The sequence below is a fragment of the Populus euphratica genome, unplaced genomic scaffold (genome assembly GCF_000495115.2).
Source record: "Populus euphratica unplaced genomic scaffold, PopEup_1.0 scaffold158.1, whole genome shotgun sequence".
Lineage (NCBI taxonomy): Eukaryota > Viridiplantae > Streptophyta > Magnoliopsida > Malpighiales > Salicaceae > Populus > Populus euphratica.
In genome coordinates this window covers 273,602-291,160 of record NW_011499913.1, presented here as the reverse complement: position 1 = coordinate 291,160, position 17,559 = coordinate 273,602, and the positions used below count along the sequence as shown (strand labels likewise).

The 17,559-nt window shown below is 31.3% G+C and overlaps 2 protein-coding genes across 3 annotated transcripts; one reads left to right on the top strand and one right to left on the bottom strand.

The window, feature by feature from the left end:
- Positions 1-6,399: 6,399 nt before the first annotated feature.
- LOC105134183 (peptidoglycan-binding LysM domain-containing protein) lies at positions 6,400-8,896 on the top strand. Its single transcript, XM_011038500.1, is given in 4 exon segments — positions 6,400-6,993; positions 8,006-8,198; positions 8,201-8,285; positions 8,287-8,896. Coding segments are annotated over 4 exon segments (633 nt in total). The 5' UTR covers positions 6,400-6,690; the 3' UTR covers positions 8,339-8,896.
- Positions 8,897-11,591: 2,695 nt separating this feature from the next.
- LOC105134177 (vacuole membrane protein KMS1-like) lies at positions 11,592-16,566 on the bottom strand. Of its 2 annotated transcripts, XM_011038495.1 has the most exons (9): positions 16,497-16,566; positions 16,242-16,463; positions 15,678-15,880; positions 15,207-15,285; positions 14,309-14,608; positions 13,450-13,607; positions 12,939-13,055; positions 12,586-12,762; positions 11,592-12,173 (listed from the first exon to the last, which is right to left on the bottom strand). In XM_011038495.1, the coding sequence occupies exons 2-9, from the start codon at positions 16,291-16,293 to the stop codon at positions 11,988-11,990; spliced, it is 1,272 nt and encodes a 423-aa protein (XP_011036797.1). In that variant the 5' UTR covers positions 16,294-16,463; positions 16,497-16,566; the 3' UTR covers positions 11,592-11,987. The 2 variants fall into 2 exon arrangements, with proteins under 2 accessions (XP_011036797.1, XP_011036796.1); XM_011038494.1 differs by having other exon boundaries at positions 16,242-16,560.
- Between the last annotated feature and the right edge of the window lie 993 nt (positions 16,567-17,559).

Sequence of the window (17,559 nt, the reverse complement as noted above, 5' to 3'; positions counted from 1 at the left end):
GATTTTTTTCCTTTTGTTTTTTTATGATTTTTTTAAAAAAATTATTTGTCTATTTTATTTTTTTAATATTAAGTTGGTTGAGAATTTAGCTTTGTAGTTTAACTTTTCTTAAAAACATTGTGCACTGCAATAATGGTTCTTTATATAATTGTTTTTAAAAAAAAATTATGATTTTTTCTACAAATCTATGACAATACACAAATATACTATAAGCCCGCGGCAGCACGCAGGCATGACAACTAGTAAATGGTAAAGTTTGTATTGATCGAGAAACAATAAGGTCCACTCAAACAAAAAGGTTTAAATTAAGAAATAAACCTTAAAGTTTACATTAAACAATAAATTATAGGTTTAAATCAAGTGATAAATAATAAATATTTGTATTAATAAACTATAGAATTGCATAGAAGTATGGATTTTTGTGGTATCTTGTGGTTTATTTGAATTACTTGTAACAAATTAATTTTTGATATTGTCGATTCTAATTGGGATAAAGTTTATGATTTCAGAATTTTATGTGTATATGTGTTAATCTAGCTAATTAATGTTCAAATTATGTGATAAGATGATCTAATATTCAATGTTACATATGTGCGACACCGCGACAATCGTTTACTCTCAATATTGTATCTATCTAGCAAATGTGGGAAGACAAATAATTCTTGTTTTTTATCAGTGAAAAGCGAGAATAAGAGTCACCACCTAGTATTTTGGTCACTAAAAACTCCTAATTGGTCTCAGAGATCAGGTACGAAGACTTGTTGTCTAAAGGGAAGATATTGGCACCCTAACTATGCCCTATATAAGATAAGCTACATTATTTGATTGTCTTATAAAAGCTAAGGTATTGTCGTGTTTTCTAATTATTGACCTATCTAATGTATAAGAAAAGTCTTTTTCGATAAGGAGGTCTTTATCTTATAAGGTGAAACCTAACTATTCTGATGTCAACCAAAGAAACTAATTTTAATATTAGTAGTACATCTTAGCTGTAAGTTCGTGATCCCAGATATTAAAAGAAAACAAAATAATTTTTTTGGAATTTTTAAAATCTTGGCCTAGTTCTCATTACTTTAATAAATTGGTTATTAAAACCAAAATGCATGCTAACACATATTTTTGAATTTTTATCATATGAAAATACAATATGATTTTATATATATATATGTATGTATGTATGTATGTATGTATGTATGTATGTATGTATAAGAGACTCGGCTGTATGCATGAACACAAGATATTTTTTTGTTTTATGATTTTTTGCAATGTTTCAATGAAAATCAGGTATTTTAATACTGGCTTTGTATTTTTATGGTATAAAAAACAAACCAATATTAATCAAAATAGATTAAAAAAATACACGAGAAATCATAATTTTTTAAAAAAATATTTTTTTGATTTTTTTTTTACTTGACCTGACCTAAAATGAAATTTGGTTCGACCAACCCAAATGAAATACAAACTCCTTTAATTGGGTTGGACGCAGCCCAGCCGCATGGGATGGGCTAATGATCCAACCCGTAGCAACCGTGGACTGGTTATTATGCTCTTGCATAATAACTAGTCAATTATAATTAGTCGGTTATAACTAGTCAATTATAATTAGCAACCGTGGACTGGTGATGGAATGACAGTGTTGTTTCTATTTCTTCCCTCTTGGTTTTTTCTCTTTTTTCTTTTTTTATTTCTTTCTTCTTCCTTTCCCCTTCCCTATTCTCCCTTGTTTTCTTTCTTTTCTTTCTTGCCTTTATTTTCTATTCTTTTCTCTCCTCAGTCTCCCCTCTCAAACCATCCCCTGTTTCCTTCTCTCTATTCTATCTCTGTTCTTTTTTCTTGTTTGCTCCTACTCTCTTTTTTTGTTTTGTATTATGCGTTTTCTTCTCTTAAAACCCCAAAACATTCTTTTTTATTCCCTTTCATTTTTTCGTTCCCTTTGGTTCTCAAAATCTCCATGTCCCCTCTTTTCAATATTACCTTTGTTCGACCCCTTTCTCCTCTTCTTTCTCTCTATTTATGCCCCCCTCTCTATTCATCTCTTCTCTCTATACTTCCCCCTTGTTTTTTCTCCCCCCCCCCACTAACCCTCTCTCTCCCCAGGTAGTTATAAGTGGAAAACAGGAGACAGAGGGCTACTAGCCCTGTCCAGTCATAGCACAAGGGTGGGGTGGGTAAGCGGCTACTGTGCAGTCGTCTCAGGGTCGTCCAAGGGCTTGTCCCCCTTTTTTTTTCATCTGGTGGTAGGCTACGGGTCAAAGTTTAGGCATATGGGGTTTTTGTCGATTTTTTGGGTTTTGGGAGAGAGAGGGAGAGGAGCAGATGTAGGGGAACATAATTCTTCTTCCCTTGCCTTTACAAATCCAGGGAAAAAGAAGAACCCACAGTATCACTCCAAACGGTATCGTTTTGGGCTTCTTCTTTTCTTCTTTTTTTTTAATAGTAGATGAAATTGCACCGTTTTGCCCAAAACACACCGTTTCATTTTAAAGGAAATGGCTTCAAAATGTGTCAACTTTCAAATTAGTAATTAATTTGTGATTTATTCAATTTGGTCCTTGATTCAATCAATTCCAGACCTCTATTTATGCGATTTTTTCAGTTTGGTCCTTGGTTTTGGATTTCTTCAATCAAGTCCCTAATTGACCATCAAACTTTAATATTTATGCAATTAAGCCCCAGATTTGACCAAATCAACTCTTAAAAATTATAACTAGACATCATAACTTTAATTTCTTTCAATTAAAGCCTAAATTGACTTAAAAATCAATTTTTCTTACAATCAAACCGGAGTAAATTCAATTAAACCTTTAATAAAATTTAATTGAATCTATAAACATCTGATTTTGAACTTTTCTTTCTTAAATTGAGTTTTTATTGTCAATAGGGCTCTAATCAGTCAAAATATATTATCAAATTTCAAACTTTGTAATTTTTAACCTTCTAAACCAATTTCTGACTATTTTATGGATGCTCCGACATTCTTTTCTCACTGATATTATTTTTTGGATTTCTGACTATTTTCTTTTTTTATGCGAGGTTCAGGATTAATATTTTTTTGTTGTTTTTTTACTATTTTCATTATAAATTTTTCTTTTAGTCAATTTATTATTTTCTTAATAACACTAACTAGATCTTATTAATATTCTATCTCGATTATTATTAAAAAAAACATAGAAGTATGAAGCTAATACAATACATACACACATGATAAAGAAACAATAAAAATAATTAAGAACATGTAGAGAAAACATTTAAAGAAATTGATAGATAAAACATGTAAATAAAAAGAAAGCATATAAATAAAATAAAGAGCTACAAAAAACACTTAGGAAAAACATCGTATAATCATCTTGAGAAAGCTTATATTGAAATTGTTGGTATACAAAGGTAGGCTAAAGAGTTGCAAAGAGCAAAACTCTCCTTAAATACCCATTCTAAAGCTTAAGCTACTTACTTGTGTTACAATTACGTACGAAATTGAAACAAATTTAAATATGAATTTATTAATTATGATAATTCTTAATGTCCAAATTAGACAAATAAACAAACAATATATAATTAATGGGATTCCTTAAACACTCATTCTAAGGCTTAATTAAGCTAGAAGTGAGCTTCTAACTATGAATTTATTAACTATGACGATTTTTAATATCTAAATCCGATAAATAAAAAATAATATATAATTAAGGGTTATATATAAAAATAAATAAATAAATAAATGTTCTTTATTTTGGGCATCAACATTTTCGTGAGCTCTTGTAGTTAGTTCATGGTAACCGCATTGTTAGTAACACGGCCCTTCGATTGCAGAATCATTATGAATATCCAGAGGCTATGTAGCAAAAGCTTGACCTTTCTCATGCAATTCTTTTTAATTATACTATTTTTATAGATTAAACAATATCAAGTTTTCCCAAAACTTACATGATAATAATGAAAAAACCATTGGAAAAAAAAAACCCTTTTAGGACATTTTTAATTTTTTGATTTCTAAGATTATTTTGATTATTTTACTATAGTTTTTAATTTTTGTATTATTTTTTATCTTTGGTAAAATACCAAGTCCCCCCATCATCTAACATTGTAATAACAAAAAAACAATAATGTCAGCACCTAATTGCCCTTTACACTAGTTTTGAATTTTTTTTAATTTCAATAATATAATGATTTTTTTATAATATTATTAAACCTAATCAAACTAATCTTGAAACTTCTTAACACGTTCTCTTTTTAATTATGCTGCTTGATAGCTTACCTAACATTAATTAATATTATTTAATTAAATGGTGAAAAAACATTCAACTATAATAAACAAACAAAAAACAGTCATAATAGTATAGAAAATTTTTTTTGCTAAAAAAGCAAAGATAAAACTGATTTTCTAATCAACTCAATATTAAAAAGTAATTATTATTTAAAAAAGAATAAAAAACCAATCTTATTGAGTATGTCAAACCTATAAACTGGATCATGAAATTAAAATAATATAATATAAAACAAATAAAAAAATATAAAATTTAATTCTCAATAAATTATTTAATGTAGAATAATAAAATTAAGGAAAAAACAACAAAAAGAACAAAAAAACAACTACAAACTCTTGCAACCTAAATCATACAAACGTGATAACATAATAGAAAGTGAAATCAAAAAAATTATAAAATTTAAATCTAAAATATATAAAAAATTTCTAAATAAATTAATTTAAACTAATTTATTAAACTAATAAATATATAATGATACCAAGATAATTCCAAAAAAAAACAAAAAAAAATAACTAAATCTAAGTTCACAAAAATCTACCAAGCAAAAAACCTCATTATTTCAAAGACAAAGGATTAAATTTAAAACAAAAATGATGACCAAAACATAATATATCAAAGAAAAAAAATCAAACCAAATCAATGGACCTACAGTGAATTCAAGAGAAGAATGAGGTTGGGTTTTTTTTTTTAAGATTTAAATTCAATTATTCCCAGAGAAAAAAGAAGTTCCAGGGACTGGAGAAGTCTGCAATGATGAGAATGCAGGTTTTTTATTTCTTTCACCTTTTCCATTTTTCCTGCAGACACTATCATCCAACCAAAGCTTTCCATTAGTAATGACAACAAAATGAACAGAAACTGTAGTTTTTTTCAGAATTAGCCACTCCAAGCAGCAAGAACGAGACCAATTCCCAGTTAAAATATATTTAAGTCTATTTTAAATTTTTAATGCTACCAGCTGACTGTTTATAGATAGAGAATAGCACCCTCCCCATGGGACACCAAGATTACTAATATTGAGAGGGATGTAGTTCAATTAATTATAATTATAATATAGATTTATTTTTTAAAAATTATTAATTTAAATCTCATTGATTTTAGGGTTATTAGAGGCAGAGATAAGTAAAAAAATTGATTAAACTGGAAAAAAACTAAAAAAACAGAACTATGAAAAAAACAGATTAAAATTTTAAAAAAACTGATCGGTTTGGTTTCGGTTTTACAAGTTTAAAATCAAATCAAACCAAACCCTAAAAAAATAAAAAAAATGAGACAAATAGAAAAATTGAGTCAAACTGGTTTAAACTAATTTTTGTACTAAAAAACTGAATCAACCTAAACTGAAACCAGTTAATTTGAACCGGTTTTGGTTTGATTATTTTTTTTATAAAAAACAATCCGAACAAAAAATAATCATTTCTAACTAGAGACTTATATGATCGTTAATTTCAAAACTTATATAATTAATTGAAATATATGCAAGCCGGTTAAACATCCATATTAATAAAAAAAATTATAATTTACTTGCAATTGTCCATATAATAACCTAATTTTGAGTTAGAACATAATAATAAAGTAATAATAATCAAATATAAGATCAACATTTTTAAGTGTGAAAATGAAGTGGACTATGTTCTATTAAGTTTCAAGGATTTTTTTTATAAAAAAAAACAAACAACATATTTTCAAAGACGAGACACTTGAAATAATCCTCGACCGTCCAGGATTTAACCACAGCATTTATAATACGCAATTTTTTCTGTTACTTTTTACAGAATTCACTCTTACATCATACTAAATACTAAATTTATGGTAAATTATTTATGTCAATGTCATTATTTAACTATATCTTAGCACTTACATGCACTCATCACTACATTTTATTATATTTTTATTAATAGGTGATTTTTTTTATATCAATTTGCTTTTCAAAAACATAATTTTAAGATCTTGGATTGATACAGACAGGGTAAGGTTTGGGCCATAGATTGAAAGGGCTTGTCTAAGACATTTAAACAAAAAACAAAATAAAAAGTCAACGAATCTTTAATTGAGTTTTGCCCTAATCAATTGGGGTTTTTTTAACCTAGATTTTAAACTAGGATAAATGAAAATTAGAAAGCTTTTTGCAATATACACCATTCCAGTCAAACTATACAGAGGATGGATGACACGGACTCTCTTTCCTACCATTACCCTCTTCCCCAAAAGAACCTAATCCAGTGGCAATCAAAACACAATCGCCGCCGCCGCCGACACTATCACCACTAAAAACACCACCAAGAGAAATCCAAGACCCATATACAAATCAGTTGAAATCGAAGAGGAAGACTTTACCTTCTACTACTACCCTCTTCCCTAACACGAGGCCTCCTCTACCCCTCCCTCTCTCAATACACCATTCAAGAATAACAAAACCACCAAGGCAATGGACTCCCACGTGTCACTCGCATCCTTCACATGCAGGGACACACTAATTATGATCTTACGAAAGCTTGGAGCTCGAGACTTGGCACGTGCAAGCTGTGTTTGCAAGCTGTGGAGAGACATGGCTTCTGATGATGCGATTGTGAGGCCTGCGTTTATGGAACCATGGAAGTTGAAGGAGATAGTGGGGGAGCCTGTGTCTGGGAGTTTTTGGAGAGAGAATGGGATTTGGAAGTTTGCTATTTCACATAAGATTGCTAGAGGAGATTCTGTTACTAGTCTTGCTAAGAAGTATTCTGTTCAGGTAATTATTAAAGCTGAATGCTTTTTGGTCACCGGATTTCTTGTTATATCTTCGTTCCTGTTTGTTGATTTGGGGGGAAGAAAGTGGTTAATGGTATGTGGGAATCTTGGGATATGCTTATTTTGCTTGTAGAATTGGATAAAATGAGTGGCTTTTGCGATGTTGTGGTGTGCTTGTTTTCTTCTTCTTCCTTTTTTGTAGAATTGGAGATGATTCTGTTTTTCTTGTAGTATCATTGCTTTGTTTGTAGAGTTGGAAAGGTTTGTGCTTTTTAGGTAGTGGAGTTTTTGCTGTATGATTGCTCTGTATCTGGTTATTGAGAAATGGGAAGTTTAGGCTTCTGTCCTCTATCCTCTATCATTTCATTTAGTTGATAGGACAGTATCATGTAATGCCACTTCAAGTTTGTACTGTATGATTTTGGTTCTGCTCTTCTTTCTAGATTGTTAATGAGTAAATTATGATTTAAAAAAAAAAAAAAACTGGCAAGCTAGCATGTGCAAAAAAAAAATTTAGAAATAGCGCAGCTAGAAAAACCGCAGTTCCCACCTGCAAGTTATTGAAAAGGAGGCAGCTGGGAACTGTTATTTTTATAGAAACTGCTGGTGGGAATTGTGTTTTTATTTTTTAAATAGCACAACCAATTTTTAGTGTAAAGGTGTCTTTTTTTAGGGTGTGTTTGATTATGTTGGCGCACTGAATTTTTCGAAAGAAAACAATTCTTCAAATTAATTATTTTTTAATGTTTTTATACTGTTTTGATGTTAAAAATAAATTTTAAAGAATAAAAAAACATTATTTTAATGTATTTACAAGCCAAAAAAACACTTTAAAATGCCAAACACAACCAACATACCGCAGATCCTACTGCAGTTCCCAACTGCAGGAGCTGCTGTAATTCGCTGGCTGTGCTATTTCTTATTTGAACTATGGAATCTTTTGTAGTTGATTTATGATGAGCTTCAAAGTAAATGCACTGAACATTTATATATATTTTCTTTGCCTGGAACAGGTTAGGGATATAAAGCTTTTAAATAACATGATAAGTGACAATGGCATATATTCAAGGGAGAGGTTGTTAATCCCCATAATCAATCCAAACAGTCTCATAAATGGGATATGCTACATAGAGTTGGATACCTATGCGAAAAGGGAAGTGTTAGTATTATATCCAGGAGGCCAGCCTGACAAAAAGCTATTGTCAAAGGGATCATCGATTCTGTAAAGAGAAGCATGCAAGTTGATGGTGGAACTGCGCAATACTACTGGTCTATTTTGAATTGTAACCCTCGAGACAGAATTTTCAGCAGACCTCAGGCGGGGGAGGGATTCAGGGTTTGCTTAGCTGGAAATCGGAAACATGCTGTGCACCGAAAAAGTAATGCTCTGAACCAAATCCCTTCTTTATATTATGTGGTTTTTCTTAACCTGTACGATGTAAACAAAAACCAAGTTGTTCCAAGGGATATTTGCTCTCCAAGGCACTCAGATGACGATGCTAGAACATCGATGAGCCTATGCTGTGGCCAGCTTCCAAAGCTCTGGCTTCCTTTCCTATATAGCTTAATGGATCCCGCAAATTTGTAATGCTGTACCGCAACCTGGGATTGCTCTTGTATGGATATATTTTTTTTATGACATTGGTAGTGAGTTTGTCCGAATTTATATGTGGGAAGTAGTTCATAGTCGCGCTATCATTTGAAGTGATTCTCTACTTTGAGACTATCATCCATTTGGTTAACAGGGATGACCTCCTCCTCCTTATTCTTCTTCTAAAAATAGGATGACCTTCTGCAACTTGATTTTCACCGCAAATTATACAATTGATTTGCAGAAATTCATGTATCCCTGACAATGTATTACCACGTTTTGGGTTTTATTTAACTATATTGTTTGATTATCATGTCATCAACCTCGATTCTTTCGAGCCTTCCACCCTCTCATCTCCTGGCTATTTTCATCTGTCCTATCACAGGACTCACGACTTTTCATTTGGTTTTATTTACGAAAAGATACCATTATTGAAACATTGCGCTGTAATTTAATTGCTATTAATGCGTAATCATCTAACCAGTCTCTGTTGAAGGTTGGAAGGTGGACAGTTCGATCTGAATTTAGAATTTATTTTAAAACATGTTGTTTTGATAAACATATATTAATGTGTTTTATTTTAAATTTCAAGTTTGATACTCTCATTTATATATATATAAAAGAAAAGTTATGTTCACATTAGTATTTAGAGCCTTCTATCTACAAATTATTGTTTTTTTTTTTTTTGAAAGAAATGCACCCAGAAAAACTATGTCGTTTTTGCATAGAGTACAACAAAACAACATCGTTGTGCTGCGATTTTTGTTTTTATCCCGCAATTTCTTAAAAATCTACTAGATATACAACTATTAAGTTATGTCTGATTGTGTCTTAGCACTTCAATTACTGTCTACAGAGTTGTTTCTTCATCAAATCAAAGACTAAAGGCATCTAGCCAGCTAGGACCGGCCATGACCATGATCCCACCTGGAATATCATTCACAGTCCGGGAGAGGTCTACAGAAGTGTTTGATATCCAGCACAGAGGTCTCGTACCGATCTCACTTAATTAGTTTGAGAAAGATTAAGAGGGATCGAGAGATGGGCGATGACAGGTTCATTGATGCTGAGCCTGATACGACAAGGTCTCTGAACTTCCAAGCCATCGACGTTAATGAGTTAAAGAAAGGGTGATCATATCCTCTGCGCAAGCAAACTAGGGTTCTACAGCCATCATGGTCATTTTCCCTTCCCTTTCCTTCGACATACATGAATCATGATGTTTAGTTTGTTTGCTTGAGTCTCGATCGAGGCCTTATTTAACTATAAGTTTCTTATAGTTTTTTTTTAAATTAAAAAAATGCTCAAATTACTCGAGATCTTTTAAAGAAAAAAGGTTGCTAGTGTTAGTTGAGCTATCATTGACAAAAAAATTTTAAAGTATTTTTATTCTACAGTCAGGCTGCGCACCTTAAACAAGAGTCAAGAAGGGAAACACATGTGCTCTACAAGGAAATTGTTAGAAAACAAATCATGGGAGGATGGTAGGAAGGTAGAAATGGTGGAAGGAAGACAACTCTTTTCTATATTAAATTTCTTTTAAGAGAGAGAGATTCGTACACTTTACCATCCATTACAATATTCAACATATTTATTAACCGGTCATGTAATAAAAATTTAAAATTAAAAGATTTATTTTTTATATAGTTTTAGATCTGAGTTCTTAGTTGTTTATATAATAACCACTAAAAAGTTATATAATCATTAACTTTAAAATTTATGGAATTAATTAAGATGTATGTAAACTGATCCAAATACCTACATTAATCTAAAAAAAACATGTTTATTGGATAATCATTTTATTAATTTTCTACATAAATATATACATAGAATAACTAAAATAATAGTATGAAAGTAAGCTTTAAAATTAATTCAGACACGCTTTTAATTTTAAAAATCTTACAATCCTTGAATTTTGAAAATATATTGGAGGATAATTTTGCTGTGGTTGATGCACCTTGTTTTATCTCTTGTACAGGACAAAAATTTCAATGTTCTCTTTTATATTTTTAGGATAATCACACTGTTACCATCATTTTTTTGGATCTTTCATCTTGTGAAGAACTTTCTCCCATCTTTATCTTAGCCAATCTTTTTATCATGGCTATCTAATGACATTTCATTGTCATCTCTTCAATCCATTTTTCTTCGATAGTTGTATTTGTTTGAACATAGCTACTTAGCCATTTTTCTCTTTATATGGCTGTTGTTGCATTTCTCGAGCCATGGTTTTGTCTCTTGAAATAGCTATTTTATTTTATTTAAGAGAATATGGTTGTTATTGTTTTTTAAAGTGTTTTTATTTAAAAATATATTAAAATAATATTTTTTATATTTTTTAAAAATTATTTTTAATATTAATAAATTAAAATAATTTGAAAACATTAAAAAGATATTAATTTGAAACAAAAAAAATTAATTTTTTTAAAAATATTTTTAAAACACAAGAATAAATAGAAAAACAATAATTTCTTTGTTATTTCCATCCCTTTTTATAGGAAAAACCCTCCTTTTTATTTTTTTTACATGTGGTCTCTCTTATATCACTTTTCTTTTCTAATAAAAGTTGTTATATTTTTCTAGTTATTTCATTTTGACTTATTCATGTTAGGTTGCAGCCTTCTTCTTATCATAACTTTTTAGCCATTTGCCATCCCTTTCTTTAGATAAAGCCCCCGCTCTCTCTCTCTCTCTCTCTCTCTTTTTCATATGTAATCTTCTTTGTACCGCATCTCTTCTATTAGATTGAATTAGCTATATTATGAAACACTATACTAGATCAAATTGCTCTAATCAGGAAAAAAAAAAAAAAAAAGGAAAGCATGGCATAACAAGCATCCCAATCCCATTCATATCATATTTTACTCTCGTAATAGAGAAAATTCTAGATATTAATAATCATATCTACACACATTAAACACTTTTAATGTAGACTTCAAAATTAATTCCAACAAAATGTTCGAGAGGTAAATAAAAAGAAACGGTTTCTATGTAGTGAACATAGGATGGGGATCAAAACCTTTTGTTTCATATATATGGAACCACACAACATGGCTTGTCTTTGCATTCTCTGCGTTGAAGCACATTCAAGTTTCTCATGTTTTGCATTGTCTAATTACACAAGAGTGCATTTATTACATTAAATTAATTTATGTGCTTTAATCATGCATTTCAATATTGGTATGCAAGATAGGCTGACAAGCACACCTTTGCAAAGTTATTGGAAGGCCCTATTGGCAATTGAACCTCAACAATGAAGGTTGTTAACCTGCTATTTCCTTGTGTTTCTTTCTTTCTTGTTTTGTATACAGGTGACAGATATAAAATTTTCAGCCACCGAGGTTAAAATGACCACAAAAAGGATAAGTATCTGTGGTGAAATTAGTGGCGAAATTTTGCAATGCTTAAACGGTTTTGGATGAGGAAGGGCTTGATGCAGCAGAGGAGTTGAACAATGCTAGCTCTTTCTCCTGCTGTTCCTTGAGAAAGCTCTGTGCAGTTGCTGTCACAATTTTAAAGACGAAGGTCGTGAGCATGAGCAATATGACCGTGTTCCATATTGAAGCAAATGAGAAGTCCCATTTTCCCACCTGAAGAAAATAATAATAAAAAAAAAAGTCACTTAGTGCACATAAGAACATGCACACAACCATGGAATCTTGAAATCGCATGAAATTGCATAACTAGATCAGTTAAGAATTGCATCTTGAAATGCCCCTAGGTAAAGAGCATCTTAAGACTAAATGTTCCTACGCAACTCTGAGAATTCATACACATGGGCAGCATGCACACACAAACACATGGTGAATAATGGAACGCATATCATGCTTAAAAGTGCAAGCAAACCTCTGCAATCAAGGATATATAAATTTATGTCCATAACTATGCTTTGAATGTTGCATAATCAATCTATAATCAAACACTGCGCTTTGATGCTGATGCCAAAGCACAATGGCAATCAATGTAGATAAATATGTATTCGGATTCTATAAGACATCTTACCACAACATTTGAAACTGTAGGTGTGGGTGCCATATACTTGTTTCTAATAATTTGTAGTTTTGCAACGAGTTTTGGCAGAACTGTAGCGAGTCCAGGGACAAAGCTGAGCAATCGAATCATCTCATTTTCTATTAAGTCAAGGAGTTGATGGTTGCATACTGAGATGATAAAAGCTGTCTGCAACAATAAAAACAACATAACTATTGTCAACTGATAACAAAAAAAAAATGAGAACACAAAATCAGGAAAAATTTTGAACCTGCAGCAACCACCAATTGGATATGATACAATGTGCTCGCATATGTAGCACATGCATCATATCAAGTAGCGCAAGAAAATAGAGCATTGCATACCTGAATGTGGGTTTTGATGATTGCTTTTCCAGTCAATGTTGCGAGGAAGAACTTCCAAAATGGAATTCCAAATTGCCCACACAAGATACCTGCGAGGTCAAAAAGAGGATTTGGCACCTGCAGCATACCATTTTATCAGGAAATTGCAAATTCAACTAGAGTGGTGAGGGCTAAGCCATCAGATTGTTGATCAAAAAGACTTCTCATGACAGAATATGGCCAGAACTCTGCAATTGCATTTAGGAAAGAATGGGGTGTAGAGGTATAAATAGTTGCAACAGCCAGCACGGGAAAGAATTTCTGCTAAGTATATCCTATATAGACATGGGGGAAAAAAAATCCATATATGCAAGCAGCATAATCTGTATTATTTCAATTTTCCTCTATGACGACAAAGTAAATCACTTTAAGAGTTAAATCAGGCAGAATAACTGCAGCAGCAACTCTCATGCTGGTAAAGGAGATCATCATTATGATTCTAAGGTCTCATTACAAAAAGAAAGAAAGTTACCGAAGCAAGAACTAGAATAGTGAAGAAGTTCATATACTGCAAATGTGAAAGGAGCCAGTTCTTAATCTGTTTCATTTGAGTGGCCATGATTGTGTTATCTTCTTCTGAAGAAGATTCAAATTCTTTCATGACTTCCAGCTTGCTGCCTGACATGTTAGCTGCGCACACATTTCAAGATAAACTAAATAATTAAAATCATAGAGCAGTGAAATGAGCAATGCCTGCTACCTTGTAGCTACAACAAAATGATCATGCAGTTCAGATAATAGAATATGTTAACAGGGGCTGAATTCCCTTCACTCGTGAGTGCCAAGAAACTCACAGGAAGAAAAAATATCCAATAGAGACCACTAATATACCTAGGCACAAAATGGAGCACCTTATGTCCAAAATAAGCTAAGCCCAACAATTACCAAACAATCAAATTTAACACTTCACCATACTAATTCCCCCAATCATTCTTGTACGAATATCATGTGCACAACCTCCTAACATAAAGGCATTCTTGTCTATAGTGTCACTCATAAATCTTATATTCACACAATAATAGTTATTACTACTATCGAATCCCAGTCAACTAAAACTCACCAATTTGGGCACTTGAAACAACATTGAAAATTCATAAAAATTAAGCAACCTTAGTCATAAAAGATAAAGAGCGAAGAATATGCTGCAGTGGATCAAAGCATTCTTGGAAAAATAATCCAAGCATTTTATCTCCTCATACCTAACTTTAGTTTATATTCATTAAGAAAATTCCAACATCTAGGGCATATGAGTGCAGACCACAAGCACACAGACATGGAAAGGGAAAATCATTCTTCAGACATTAGCATAAAGATATGAATCAGTATATTACCAGCTCTAGATATGAAATATGGAGGAAGCTCCCCTAGTGCAGTTCCAATGCCCCACAAAACAGCCTCAGGTTGAATCTGAGCCAAAATGCTGGTCAGTGGAATTCGGGAGCCTTGCAGTGATGAATACATTGGAGGCCCAAAAGAAGTGCAGTTTCTGTCCAGCCATGAAGGACCACTATGCAGTTGAATCGTATCATATACAGAGCTTTTTATATCAACGCGGCCACACTTTACAGCTTTGATTGTGAATAGAGCAACATGTGGACCCAAATACAGAACAAATGTATGCAGACCTGATCCTGCAGGACATGAAAAGTTTCAACGTTTCAAATACTTTCCAAGTAAAATCACCTGGACATGATATTATTAGAAAACGAGAAAAGAATCCAGTTCTTGTGGCAATATTTGTTGCTTAATCAGAAATAGAACAGAGTTTGTTGGCCAAACATTCCTTGTAAAATGTCAAACTTCTCCATGGTACATGCTAGCTAAGTAGCTCAACATATAGCCATGGATGAGTCTAAACGCTGAAGCTCATATCTTTGAAACTTCATGTACATTATCATGCATGCATCAAGTTTATTACCATCTCTAGCTAACATGCATTAGCCTTTGCCAACCTTAGTTTTCTTTCCAAGTAGGAGTACTCAAAAGTGTCAAATCTTATCTTGATTTACTATTCCCACACAACATTTAAGTAACCAGTAAACCTTTGGAAAAAAGTTCCTTTCCATGTGTTTCAAGTCCACAAGAGAGTGTGTACAAGAAAGGCAATGCACAACAGAATTAGAGATAAACTTTAATTCAGAAGTATGAATTGCAATGATAATCCCTATGAATCATCCGGCCAAAATCATGAAGAAACAGCAAATAAGAAAACAAGAACAATTCTTTTACCTAGACCAATTGAAGATGCTACACCAAGTGCCAACCACCAGAGTCCAAATCGAAGATAATTAACAAGTTCAAGGACATGCTGTAGTATCAACAAGGTACAAACTTGAAATCAGAATAAGAACACAGCCTTTAATTTCTATTTGAAAAAGGAAGCATTTTATGAAAGGGGAATAAGCTTAAATTCATAAATCAAAAACACCAGCCAGGTAATACTTTCTAGCAAGATCAACAATCCAATCTAGCATTTTCAGCAAACTTATCACCACTAGTTATATTTTCATGAAAAGGTTCATGGACATGCTGCAGTATCAACAAGGTACAAAATTGTAATCAGACAGCTTTTAATTTTTAATAGGAAAAGGAAGCATTTTACAAATGAGGAAATAAGCATATAAATCCACAAAAACAAAAACCACAGCGGAAAAAAAAAAAAACACCAGCACTCAATAAAATCCACAAAAATCATGTTACCTCCTGATAAGGGCCATCTATGGTGATGACTAGAAACCCAATAGTTCCTATAAAGATACTAGTCAGAAGCAAAAGCCAGCCATTTTTTGCAAACAATCTCTGGACAAATTGAGCTATAGCCAATACAAAATATGCAAAGGTCTTTATAGGCTGTGTTGCTAACGTTAGATTCTCTAATTCTTCTCTTTGCTTCTCTCTAATTCCTGTAAAACATAAACAAGCAAAAAGATGAACCTTCAATCTACATTGAAAATAAATAAATAAACTGAAAATGTCAAAAACCTTAAAAAAAACAGTTTCTTAATTCCCTAAACTCTAGGCAAGTAAAATGAAAAGAAAAGAAAAGAAAAGAGCCCTTTAATTCATTTTGTGAAAATATTGAACAAAATTCGCAAAACCACCAACAGTTTCTTAATTTCCATCACTAATGCATTAACTAAGCTCTAAAAACCACAAAAAATCATTTTTTAAAAAAAAAACGCACAAAGAAATCCCAACAAGTCTATTAAATTTCTAATGAACCAAGCAGAGAGTCAATAACGAACCAGCAAGTACTTTACTTACTACGAATTGACATATTGTTGATGTCCTGCTCTTGTGTTTTCGGGATCTCCATTAATTGAAAGGGAGAGGCGTAAATCAACCGCTATTTCTTTCTCTTTCACTCTCCTGGACAAAAAAAATCGATACCTTCTCAAATTCTACGTGTTGTCGTTCTGAATTTATGAAGAGATAGAGCCTTGAGAAGCGAGAAATTGGACGGTGTTAGAGAAGGAGCAAAGCAACCTCCTGCTGGAACTTTTAAAAGAAGAAAGCAACATCAGCGTGAAGGAGACATCGACAGAGACAGAGACGGTCGGTTTGTGTTTGGGATTGCTTATGCTTTTGTTTTGGTGCTTTTTAAATAAAGTTTAGGATAGCTGTTTCTATTCAATTTTTTTAAAATATATTAAAATAATATTTTAATATTTAAAATTTATTTTATATATTAGCAAATCTAGAATTATAAAAAAGATTTTAAAAAATAAAAATAAAATTATGATTAGAAAAATCCAGTTTCAAATAAAATTCAATCGAATTAATAAGTTATTTCACTGAATTTATAAAACTATATTTTTCTCTAATAAATAAACATTTCCACTTTGTACATTAAAAAAAAATTAATTTAAATAAAAAGGCCTTTGTTAGAGTTGTGCCAATGTGAATTTATTGGGATTGGCCCATGAATCCCATAAATGTTTTTAATATTAAAAGGACTCATTAATTAGTATTCAAAATGTAAACTATAAGAATTACGTTGCAATTAACTTTTTAAATAAAAACTTCAGAGTACCAGTGAGCAATATTCTATTTCAATTGAAAAATCAAATTCAACCAAATTGAATAATTATTTTTTATTTTAAATTAAATTAAATTTTTTTAACAAATCTGATTAATTTTCAGTTTGGTTTATAATATTTTTATTATGTTTTCTTGTAATAACTTATAGCCTATATCCAATACCTGCGTGAGATTTTTTACAAACTCAATTTTTTTAGCCAAAATCCTACTTTTATTTTGATTACTATTATAGTTCAATCCCACTTTTAATTTTTATTAAAAGAATACTTTTTAATTTTAAAATAATTTTTTTGATGTTTTAGATGATTTTGATTTTAATGTACTAAGTTAAAAATAAATTTAAAAAAATAAAAAATTACTATTTTGATATATTTCCAAGTAAATTTTATTTTAAAAAATAATTTAAATCACACTTTCAAACAATCCATTCATTTATACTTATAGATATACAAGAGTTTCTAATGATCTTATTTTTATCTTATTAATAATAAATATTTTTTTTATTGATGTTATTAAGATGAAATGACTTTCCAACTCTCTT